The following is a 12,446-nucleotide window of genomic DNA, read 5'->3' as shown; positions in this document are numbered from 1 at the left end:
CCTCTGTGATGTGGAGCTCTGTGTAGATCTGATCCAGAAGTGTTGGGTTTCCTGCTTTAGGAATCCCCTCAAACAAACACTGAAACTTCTGCTTCAGGTTAGATTTGAGTTGACACGCAGCAGGAGTTTCTTAATGAATAAACAACAGATGAAATCAATGAGAGGTGAGTAAAGAGTAATGCAAACATTTCCTGATAATTTACACATTCCCAACTCCATGGACTCTATTCAGCTCATTACTGGTGAGTGGACAAGCAGGTCCTGACTGGGTGTAAGGTATAAGGTAGCTGTTGTTGAGTCGGTTATTATTACTCAACCAGGAGTTTCATGCAACCAATCGGATTCCTTAAAGACACATTCACACTGTGCTGATTCCCATAAAGCTCTGCTAGCTGTGCTTTATTGGTTGCACTGACAACTTCTATGTTAACCAAGCAGCTAGCTGCTCTCCTCACTTGCTGCTGTTTGTTATGTTCATGTATGTAAACTACTTTGGGGAAAACTTTTCAGACAATACACATGCATTGGTAATGATTGTATAAAAGCCCTGATACCCCTGAGGACCTTCTTTACTGGGATTATGGATAAAGTGATGATGCAACATGTACAAGGCGGCCGAAGTGAGAATTCACCCACTGGGGGATCAATAAAGTATATTAAAATCCAAAGAAATTACATAAATACAAATACAATACAATAAACACATACACTCACAAGGCCGCCTGTCTCTCTTCACATCTATTGTCTGGATGTAGGCCAACAAAAGTAGATATAAAAATGATACAGCCTGCACTCTATGTAAATTGTTGGTATAGTGTTATATAATAAATCATTATATGTGATTCATGATTGCATAAGTTGTATCCTTTTTACAAATGTTCTGTTTTTTTTTTTTTTAATCTTCCCATGACTTACCTTCGGGTCCTGAGCTGCTGTCTGACAAACTCTGCACTAGATCATTCCTGTTGATCTTCATTAAAACCTTCTTGGTCACCTCCAGAGTGTTTCCACTGTAGATCTGCACCATCCGATCCACTGTGTAAAGCCTATTTTCCTTCTCCAGTCGGCTCTTTTTGATGGCTGGGAAACCTTCCAGGCTGTCACCCTGCTGCAGGAACCACTTGAACTTCTTGAATTCTTCCTCTCCCAAATGCTCCAGCGTTTCCAAGAGCTTCTCTTTATCCGTCGCCATCGTTTCTCCCTGGTAAAATCACAGGAAATATTCAACTCCAAGAACAATTATGCAATTTTCCCACAGGAATGACTAAGATTCATCTCTTCGCAAGATCACTTTATCAGCCAGGTCACACAAGTAATCGGTAATGTAATTGGTAATATTTGTTCTATTGTCTGACCTTATCTACCCCTTCATTACAAACACACAGTACCCGTTTACATATGCATTTCTTCAGCTATGTGGAAAGTCTGTGCTGCCAAGAGGTCAATTTGGAGATCGCTGCATCACAACCAACCCAAACTTTCAGATGTAATGATGTGTTACTGCGCGACAAAACACTGTTGTTCAATTTTTGACAGTTAGCCACTGACTTTATTAGGGCACATAAAACTTATCCAACTTATCGTAGCATCTAATACAACAACACAGCGATGAGAAACTCGGGGAAAAACAACCCGACAAGGAGGCTCCACTGCCAACGACAAACACACTCCGACTAAACAACAGCAGCTGGATTTCAGAGCAGGACACGGCGGGGGACAGCTACTAAGAAGTGATGGATTATTTGAGGTCAGGAGGATTTGGGATTGAGACCCTCAACCAGTTCTCAAACATAAAAACATTTACCCCGCCCCCATCTAGCGCCTGTGGAGCGGCTGTTCAGTTCGGGAAGTTTGCTGCTCAGCTCCAGAAGGAACAGACTGTCTGGCAACAGGTCAGAGAAGCTTCTCCTGATGAGACACAATCGTTGTTTCACTTCTGAACAGTCAGCAGGCCTGGCTGTGGTCAGGAGCTGCTCTTACTAGTTTTTTCCTCAGTGTTTCAATAAATCACGTCCTGGCGTTTCAAGACAACATACACTGTTACAAAACACCCTCTGGTGACTGTTTTGAAATCTGAAAATGGTGCTTTGAGGCACTCAGGTCAGGAGTTTTCAAACCTGATATGGAGCATGGGCACACCAATGAGATAAGTGGTTTGAAACACAATTCAGAGATTCACACTCTTTTTTTCCAAGATTGGAGACACCCCTGATTATAGAGATTCCTTCGTCAGTTCTGGGTGTCTGTGTTCATTTGATCTGAGGCTGCTGTCACTTCCTCATAACTTCACTATCAAAGTCTAGAAACATCAGTCTGACACCAAACCGGTCTAACCTGAGGCCAGAAACCAGGTCTGAGGCACAGACCACAGATCAGGTGATGAAGTTCTACTGTGTGTCCACTAGATGGAGACATTAACCACATCATCTACAGTCAACTAAACAGCAGACCAGCACACACAGATGTAATGATGGAGGAGGAGAAATTTATATCGCTTTAAAATTCAATGACAGCGAGAATGAGAGTGTCGATCTAAAATCTGTCTGACGTCACACAAAATGAAACGTTTCCTGCCGAGGTGGAGCACGCGACAAGAAGTTAAACTCTTCTGTTTGAGATTTTACTGTCTTTTGATGACATTGTTTTACTTTGCACTTTATTTTCTGTGACATTTCTTGTATTTTAACGTCTGTATTGTTTTATCTTTCATATTTGTCTTCCTTGGCCCGGTCTGCCTTGAAGCAGCAAGTCAGTGAAAGCAGCCTGGTTAAATAAGTAAATATAAGACATGAAAAGACAGTTTCCACAACATCATTAATGCTGAACTAGTGTGATAAAGCTTATTTTAACTGGTGTTTTTGTTAAGAAATGGTCAGAAAGCCTCCTGTTAGCATCGCTGGCTGCTAGTGAGAGTCAAAGGGAACTGAAGCTTTTTCCCTCAAACCTGCAGGCAGAAAGCAACACAACTAATTACTAACTACTTCTACTTTTAGTAGATTTAGATTTGAACATGAACACACTAACACTAACATGTTGGAAACCCGTTAGAAGAGCGTCGAGTTGTGTTTTGAAGCTAAACATCCGGTTTTCACACAGACAAACCTTTAACGGCTGAGTTGTAGATTTCCTCTTGTTCTAGTCTAAATAAGCTAACGGCAGGCGGTAACAGTCACATACAAGATCTGCTGATAGAGTCAGGAAAGGAAAATACACTGGAAACTGTCATGGAAACTGATGATTACAATACCTTTTGGTGGAGAAAACAATCTGCGACACGACGACAAGTGGAAGTGAAACTAAGAGAGAGAGGGGGGGGCAGAGAGAGAGGAAGAGGAAGAGATACAGAGAGAATTTGAATTCATAAACTACCTTTATTTTCACAACTCCAACATTGACAACAAAAACCCTATGGTCATGATAAAATCAACAACTACATTAATCACACAAGTGACGGTGCCAAAAAGTACCGGTTCACCAGAGGAGTTCGAGCCTCTCCCAGCAATTAACAATAATAACAACTACTTGAACACCAACTGGCCTTCCCCAGCCAAGCACTTTCAAATTAAACACAGATTTAACTCAAACAGAAAGATAGCACAGTAACAAACAAATAGCTCACCAAGTGCTGCTAGATCCCAACTGAAGTCTCTACTGACCCGAGCTGAGATAAAAACAGAAGATTCTACACTGCAAACAGTATATATGTTGAGAATATGATATACAGCTTTCTCTTCACCAGATCTGATGAAGATAAAGCCAGTATCAATCAAGCAACAGATAAATTAACTCACATTTTCACTGAATTGGCTAAGAAATCAAATCTCAAAACAGTGAAAATCAACAAAAACAAAGTATGAAAAAACAAATGGTTTGACAAAGAGTGTAAAATATCAAAATGAAACCTGAGGATACTATCAAATAAAAAACACAGATCCAGCAAACCAAAACTCAGCACATATAAAGCCTTATTAAGAAATAAGAGAGATCAATATATGACCCAGAAGCTGAAAAACATTGAAGAGGCTATTGATCAAACTTCCTTCTGGGAACTATGGGGAAAGCTGGATCCTCCATGAAAGATAAACATATTCCCATCAATGATGGAGACATTTGGAAACAACATTTTGAAAATTTGTATAAGAGCCAAGAAAGTGAACTGAACCCTTTCCAAAGATCGCTGACTGACGAACTAAAAGAACTCGAACTGCCGACTCCGTCACACACACCGCGCTCGACTTCACCACCACAGACTGTATGGGTTGTAGCTGCTGTGGTAGCAGGCCACTCACACGTTGCATTAAATCGAAGAACGCTTGCGGTGATTGGCTGCGAGCAAAACCATACAAATAGTCATTTTTTTCTAGATCTGTGTACAAAAAGTATCGAATGCAGGTATCGTTTGACTGGAGAAGTTTCGATACTACTTGGTACCGGGTTATTTTGGTCGATACCGTAAAGGTATCGAGTACCGATACCCAGCCCTAGTGCGCGACTGTAGAATATTAAAGACACAGCTTTAGACCGCAACACATCAGCAGCATCTCACACCAAGAACAGGAGCACAACCAACCACCGTAACCTCCACAGGAGCTCGCAGCACACTGGAGCGACCGTTAACAATGGCCAGAGCTTTCCTCAGGACCCCGGACCCACCTCGCCGCACTACGCCCCAGCTCCACCCCCTCAGGACCCCGGACCCACCTCGCCGCACTACGGACCCACCTCGCCGCACTACGTCCCAGCTCCACCTCCTCAGGACCCCGGACCCACCTCGCCGCACTACGGACCCACCTCGCCGCACTACGTCCCAGCTCCACCTCCTCAGGACCCCGGACCCACCTCGCCGCACTACGGACCCACCTCGCCGCACTACGTCCCAGCTCCACCCCCTCAGGACCCCGGACCCACCTCGCCGCACTACGCCCCAGCTCCACCTCCTCAGGACCCCGGACCCACCTCGCCGCACTACGTCCCAGCTCCACCTCCTCAGGACCCCGGACCCACCTCGCAACACTACGCCCCAGCTCCACCTCCTCAGGACCCCGGACCCACCTCGCCGCACTACGTCCCAGCTCCACCTCCTCAGGGCCCCGGACCCACCTCGCCGCACTACGTCCCAGCTCCACCTCCTCAGGGCCCCGGACCCACCTCGCCGCACTACGCCCCAGCTCCACCCCCTCAGGACCCCAGACCCACCTCGCCGCACTACGCCCCAGCTCCACCCCCTCAGGACCCCGGACCCACCTCGCCGCACTACGCCCCAGCTCCACCTCCTCAGGACCCCGGACCCACCTCGCCGCACTACGCCCCAGCTCCACCTCCTCAGGACCCCGGACCCACCTCGCCGCACTACGCCCCAGCTCCACCTCCTCAGGACCCCGGACCCACCTCGCCGCACTACGCCCCCGCTCCACCTCCTCAGGACCCCGGACCCACCTCGCCGCACTACGCCCCAGCTCCACCTCCTCAGGACCCCGGACCCACCTCGCCGCACTACGCCCCGGCTCCACCTCCTCAGGGCCCCGGACCCACCTCGCCGCACTACGCCCCGGCTCCACCTCCTCAGGGCCCCGGACCCACCTCGCAACACTACGCCCCGGCTCCACCTCCTCAGGGCCCCGGACCCACCTCGCCGCAGTACGCCCCGGCTCCACCTCCTCAGGGCCCCGGACCCACCTCGCCACACTACGCCCCGGCTCCACCCCCTCAGGACCCCGGACCCACCTCGCAACACTACGCCCCGGCTCCACCTCCTCAGGGCCCCGGACCCACCTCGCCGCACTACGCCCCAGCTCCACCTCCTCAGGGCCCCGGACCCACCTCGCCGCACTACGCCCCAGCTCCACCTCCTCAGGGCCCCGGACCCACCTCGCCGCACTACGCCCCAGCTCCACCTCCTCAGGACCCCGGACCCACCTCGCCGCACTACGCCCCAGCTCCACCTCCTCAGGACCCCGGACCCTCCTCAGGGCCCCGGACCCACCTCGCCGCACTACGCCCCAGCTCCACCTCCTCAGGGCCCCGGACCCACCTCGCCACACTACGCCCCAGCTCCACCTCCTCAGGGCCCCGGACCCACCTCGCCACACTACGCCCCGGCTCCACCCCCTCAGGACCCCGGACCCACCTCGCAACACTACGCCCCAGCTCCACCCCCTCAGGACCCCGGACCCACCTCGCCGCACTACGCCCCAGCTCCACCCCCTCAGGACCCCGGACCCACCTCGCCGCACTACGCCCCGGCTCCACCCCCTCAAGACCCCGGACCCACCTCGCCGCACTACGCCCCGGCTCCACCCCCTCAAGACCCCGGACCCACCTCGCCGCAGTACGCCCCGGCTCCACCCCCTCAGGACCCCGGACCCACCTCGCCGCACTACGCCCCAGCTCTACCCCCTCAGGGCCCCGGACCCACCTCGCCGCACTACGCCCCAGCTCCACCTCCTCAGGACCCCGGACCCACCTCGCCGCACTACCTCCCAGCTCCACCTCCTCAGGACCCCGGACCCACCTCGCCGCACTACGCCCCAGCTCCACCCCCTCAGGACCCCGGACCCACCTCGCCGCACTACGCCCCGGCTCCACCCCCTCAAGACCCCGGACCCACCTCGCCGCACTACGCCCCGGCTCCACCCCCTCAAGACCCCGGACCCACCTCGCCGCAGTACGCCCCGGCTCCACCCCCTCAGGACCCCGGACCCACCTCGCCGCACTACGCCCCAGCTCTACCCCCTCAGGGCCCCGGACCCACCTCGCCGCACTACGCCCCAGCTCCACCTCCTCAGGGCCCCGGACCCACCTCGCCGCACTACGCCCCAGCACCACCTCCTCAGGGCCCCGGACCCACCTTGCCGCACTACGCCCCAGCTCCACCTCCTCAGGACCCCGGACCCACCTCACTGCAGTATGCTTTACCTCCCCAAGCTCTCCAGGAACAATACAGTTGGCAGCAGCAGCAGCAGCAGCCACATCAGACTCAGTCTCCAGCCCAGAGAGACAGCTACGCTGCTGTAGCCGCCAGAGTCAGGACATCTCCACCTACTGAACTGAACCCAAACCAGATAAAAGATGTCATCACATTACTCTGCACTAAATTACTGAGCTAATGGAATGTAGAACAACCAACACTTATAGTAATTCATCATCACTGAACAACAATTTTCATTATGTTGCGCTCATTTGGCTTGTGAATCGGATATTTTCTAGAGATACACTATTCTGTTAAGAAAAAGAAAATAGCATCTTTCTCTATTAGTAACTGGAACATTCAGGGCTTATCCTCTTCAACTTCTGGTTTGAAATCAGCAAACCCCAAATTTCAAAAAAATTCAAAATTATTATATCAATACTTTTAATACTATTCACTATTAAAAATATTGATATAATAATTTTGAATGAAACTTGGAATCAAAATCATATCCAAACTAACTGTCCAAACAATTACATAGAACTTATTATACCCTCTGTAAAACACGACCATATTAGGAACGGCAGAGATTCAGGCGGTCTACTACTATGGTACAAAGGGGAATATAAAGATCGCATCACCAGTTAAAAAGGAAAAAATCACATTTGGATTCAAATTGATTCAAGTATTCTGGAAAACAACAGAGACGTCTATCTATGTGCAATCTACATTCCACCCTCAAACTCCCCTACTGTGCAGACAATTACAGAGTAATTACTGTGTTAAGAGTAACCTCAGCAAACTCTTCTGTAGCATCCTAAACTCCTACATATCTCACTGATCAGTGTCCTGTCTAAAAGCCAGATTGGCTTCTTACTCAACCATCAAACATCAGACCACATCTACACTCTGCACACACTTATCCAAAACCATGTTCACAAAAAACACAAAGGGAAGATATTTGCATGTTTTGTAATCTAAAAAAAAGCTTTTGATACAATTTGGCATAATAGATTATTTTTCAAACTCATACAATGCGGAATTGGTGGTAAAATATATGACCTAGCTGCTGAAACATTGGTTTTGTTAATGTCTCAATAAATTATTGCATCGGAGCTACGAGTGTGCGGCTACTTTCACCATTTTTAAAATATATGACCTAATCAAATCCAAATATTCTGACAACCAGTGCTGTGTAAAAATTGGAAACAAAAGAACAGAGTTCTTCAAACAAAGACGAGGGGTGCATCAGGGGTGCAACCTATCTCCTACCCTATTCAACATTTACATCAATAAATCGGCCACTATTCTCGAGCAGTCCCCAAACCCTGGATTAGATCTACAAGGCAAAGAAATTACTCGAGTCCAAGTCATGTGACTCGAGTCACCGCCTCTGGACTGATCTGATAATAGATGACTTGTTTTGTATAAGGAGCCCAACACTGGAAACAACAGTCATGTATATAAACCACAGACTCATTAAAACTTGTACCAAATAGTTTATTATTCATTATGTTGATTCATTTCCCCAGAGGGACTCGCGTCTCTCTGCGACACAAGAAGCAGCTCTCTGATTGGCTGGTTTACAACAGGACAACAGTGAGGTATTCCTTTAAGGAGCCAGCTGATTGGACCGCAGCTCCACAACAAGGAAGTAAATATCATTCAGAACCCATAATGTGTCGGACGGAAAGAAAAATATATTCATGGCTGACTTTACACATCATGGAAGAAAAAATAGCTGTTTCACCATTAAAACAGCAGAGGAATGAGACAGTTCTGATAACAGACTTTGATGAAGAGATATGGATTGAAATTAATGTGTTGATCCACTGGAGAAATAATGTTAGAACTAACACAGGCGGCACTATTATTATTATCTCAACCTGATCTCACACAAATACGTGAAATGAACACGACAAATTACATGTTGGTGGCAGGTAAAGTGTTAAAGCTGAGTTTTCCCAGCAGGAAGCGGGTCCCTGAAGCAGACAGCACTATAACAGGCAGCAGTCTCAGTGCAGCAGCTCAGTGACAGTCAGGGTGTTGTGGTCTCACTGGAACCTGAACCCAGACCTGAACCGAGTTGTTTTAGTGGTCTGACCGGAACCTGAACCCATACCTTAACCGAGTTGTTTTAGTGGTCTAACCGGAACCTGAACCCAGACCTTAACCGAGTTGTTTTAGTGGTCTGACCGGAACCTGAACCCAGACCTGAACCGAGTTGTTTTAGTGGTCTGACCGGAACCTGTATCCAGACCTTAACAAGTTGTTTTAGTGGTCTAACAGGAACCTGAACCCAGACCTTAACCGAGTTGTTTTAGTGGTCTAACCGGAACCTGAACCCAGACCTTAACCGAGTTGTTTTAGTGGTCTGACCGGAACCTGAACCCAGACCTTAACCGAGTTGTTTTAGTGGTCTAACCGGAACCTGAACCCAGACCTGAACCGAGTTGTTTTAGTGGTCTGACTGGAACCTGAACCCAGACCTTAACCGAGTTGTTTTAGTGGTCTGACCGGAACCTGAACCCAGACCTTAACCGAGTTGTTTTAGTGGTCTAACAGGAACCTGAACCCAGACCTTAACAAGTTATTTTAGTGGTCTAACAGGAACCTGAACCCAGACCTTAACCGAGTTGTTTTAGTGGTCTGACCGGAACCTGAACCCAGACCTGAACCGAGTTGTTTTAGTGGTCTAACCGGAACCTGAACCCAGACCTGAACAGAGTTGTTTTAGTGGTCTAACCGGAACCTGAACCCAGACCTGAACCGAGTTGTTTTAGTGGTCTAACCGGAACCTGAACCCAGACCTGAACCGAGTTGTTTTAGTGGTCTGACCGGAACCTGAACCCAGACCTGAACCGAGTTGTTTTAGTGGTCTGACCGGAACCTGAACCCAGACCTTAACCGAGTTGTTTTAGTGGTCTGACCGGAACCTGAACCCAGACCTTAACCGAGTTGTTTTAGTGGTCTGACCGGAACCTGAACCCAGACCTGAACCGAGTTGTTTTAGTGGTCTGACCGGAACCTGAACCCAGACCTGAACCGAGTTGTTTTAGTGGTCTAACAGGAACCTGAACCCAGACCTTAACAAGTTTTAGTTTCCTAAACTGAACCGTTTCAACTTTTAGCTGAAAATGTCCAGTTCGTGTTTTTGTCACAGAATCCAGTTCATGGTGGACGAACGTCATTTTCACATAATTTTTGTCCACAGCAGGTAAATCTGCGTTTCAGAATTCGTGTTCATTTCACGACTTTTTATGAGATCATGTTGTCTAAACTGAGGTGCATAAATGATGTCAGCCTCCGGGACTATCCCACAATGCAACACTCACCCAGCATTGACTCAGCTGTTCTGCTCTGAGCCAAGATGGCGACAGACAAGACTTCTGAGTGGAAGATGGGGAAGCGTAATAATGAGTCCTGTGTATGTGTGTGTACTGGTATGCTCATTAATATTGATGATTTGGGGGGGGGGGGGGGGGTCTTCACCTCAAAGTGGGTTGTGATTGGTTCTTTTGTCCTATCAGGTATGATACTAAAACATGTTGATTGTAAATACGCATCACGAGGACGGAATAAAAACGATACGTTACAAATAAAACCACGAATCGCTAACTTTACACATCATGGATCTTAATGTGAAGTCGTAACAGAACTACAAACAAGCCAGAGGAGCCAAAATCCTGTCGACCATCCCAACTATCTGCCGTCTCCGGTTCAGTGTTCTGTGTTGCATTGTGGGATACAGACTGATGTTCTTCCTCTACATTGAAATGAAACTTCAGCGCTGCTCGTCCTGCAGGCTGAGGATCAGACGAAACTGCAGTTATTTGGCATAAAGGCAAAACACATTCAACTTAAAAAAAAACAAACACATAAATACATTACATCATACAGACATGATTGAAAACAAAAAATGAGACTTTATAACCGCTAACAGGTTAAATCAGAAACTCTAATCCTCAGAAACGAATGAATCAATCCTGCACTGTGAAACGGACTGACTGTATTTTGATATTTTTAGAAGTCTTGCTTATATCTCAGACCTGGATTTATAAAAAAAAAAAAAAGCTTATTACAGAGTCATGATACACAGGAAAATAATGGTTCTTAACTGGTTCTTTAAAAGGCTGTGTGGTTCCACATCAGAAAGAACCATCACCTACTAAAGAACCACTTTAATTTAGTGAATGGTTCTTCATGTTCCTCATATGGTTCTTTGGAAATTTGTAAATTTGTTTTACAATGAATCTCAGTTGCCCTGCCTCAGGCAGTATTGCCCAGCAACATTGCCTCAAAGTTTTTGACCAAACTAACAAATCACTCAGCGGCTGATGTGCTTTTACCAAAATACTTTAACCATTTCAATTATAAAAACAAACAAAAAAACAATCACTGATGGGGCTTTAATACAGAACACAGTACAATCAGAACAATAAGGCACCGTCATTAAAGGGAAACGCATTTTGAATTTTAGTCAGTTTTATTTACAGTGTGGGGGAAAGTTTCTGTTTTGGGACTTCAGCTAACGATGCTAACTGTTTATCTGTTGGCTGAAGCGCCAACACAGCTAACCATGCTAACTGTTTATCTGTTGGCTGGAGCGCCAACACAGCTAACCATGCTAACTGTTTATCTGTTGGCAGAAGCGCCAACACAGCTAACCATGCTAACTGTTTATCTGTTGGCTGGAGCGCCAACACAGCTAACCACGCTAACTGTTTATCTGTTGGCAGAAGCGCCAACACAGCTAACCATGCTAACTGTTTATCTGTTGGCTGAAGCGCCAACACAGCTAACCATGCTAACTGTTTATCTCTTGGCTGAAGCGCCAACACAGCTAACCATGCTAACTGTTTATCTGTTGGCTGAAGCGCCAACACAGCTAACCATGCTAACTGTTTATCTGTTAGCTGAAGCGCCAACACAGCTAACCATGCTAACTGTTTATCTGTTGGCTGGAGCGCCAACACAGCTAACGATGCTAACTGTTTATCTGTTGGCTGAAGCGCCAACACAGCTAACCATGCTAACTGTTTATCTGTTAGCTGTGGCACTTCAGCTAACAGAAAAACAGTTAGCATTGTTTGCAAACCAGTCTAAAAGCCATTGGTTTCAGTGAGGAATGCTAACAAGGCTAGCAACCTGCTACCAAGACAGTTAAAGAACAGCTGTGGAGACTTTTTCTCTGTAATCTGATGGGCGTTTGGATAAAACAATGACTAAAATTCAAAGTGTAAAAGTTTCCCTTCTGTACTCCGACCTCCTTTCTCCTCCGTACATTAACTATAAATCCAGCTGTAGAAATCTACAGCATGAGCTTAAAAATAGACACTCAATATTTTACTAGAAAACTGTTGTTTTTGTTAATCTTGGCAACAACTTGGTGCAGTAAAAATCTTTATAAAAATTTCAGTCAGTAAATTCAGTCATTACAAAACACAGAAAAAATACTGAACTTGATTCGATAGTGTTGATTAGCCCGGTTTCCAACACAGGGCTAAGCAGAACTAGCTAGCTTTGTCGTTACTGATGT

General features: G+C 47.2%; 1 protein-coding gene and 1 long non-coding RNA gene across 2 annotated transcripts in view; both read right to left on the bottom strand.

Moving 5' to 3' along the window:
• Positions 1-56: 56 nt before the first annotated feature.
• LOC144538283 (uncharacterized) lies at positions 57-3,298 on the bottom strand. Its single transcript, XM_078282359.1, has 4 exons — positions 3,248-3,298; positions 916-1,201; positions 115-129; positions 57-67 (listed from the first exon to the last, which is right to left on the bottom strand). The coding sequence occupies exons 2-4, from the start codon at positions 1,190-1,192 to the stop codon at positions 57-59; spliced, it is 303 nt and encodes a 100-aa protein (XP_078138485.1). The 5' UTR covers positions 1,193-1,201; positions 3,248-3,298.
• Positions 3,299-12,293: 8,995 nt separating this feature from the next.
• Positions 12,294-12,446, bottom strand: part of LOC144538285 (uncharacterized) — a 1,526-nt gene continuing 1,373 nt past the window's right edge. The window contains exon 2 of the long non-coding RNA XR_013504190.1: positions 12,294-12,446. This exon is cut by the window's right edge and continues 856 nt beyond it. This is a non-coding gene — a long non-coding RNA (uncharacterized LOC144538285).

This window comes from Centroberyx gerrardi, unplaced genomic scaffold (genome assembly GCF_048128805.1).
Source record: "Centroberyx gerrardi isolate f3 unplaced genomic scaffold, fCenGer3.hap1.cur.20231027 Scaffold_88, whole genome shotgun sequence".
Taxonomy (NCBI): Eukaryota; Metazoa; Chordata; class Actinopteri; order Beryciformes; family Berycidae; genus Centroberyx; species Centroberyx gerrardi.
The sequence above is the reverse complement of the archived record's forward strand: the minus strand, read 5'-3'. Positions and strand labels throughout refer to the sequence as shown.

Bases quoted from the DNA above. Each gene is read 5' to 3' on its own strand.
- LOC144538283 (XM_078282359.1), bottom strand. From the start codon at position 1,192: ATGGCGACGGATAAAGAGAAGCTCTTGGAAACGCTGGAGCATTTGGGA.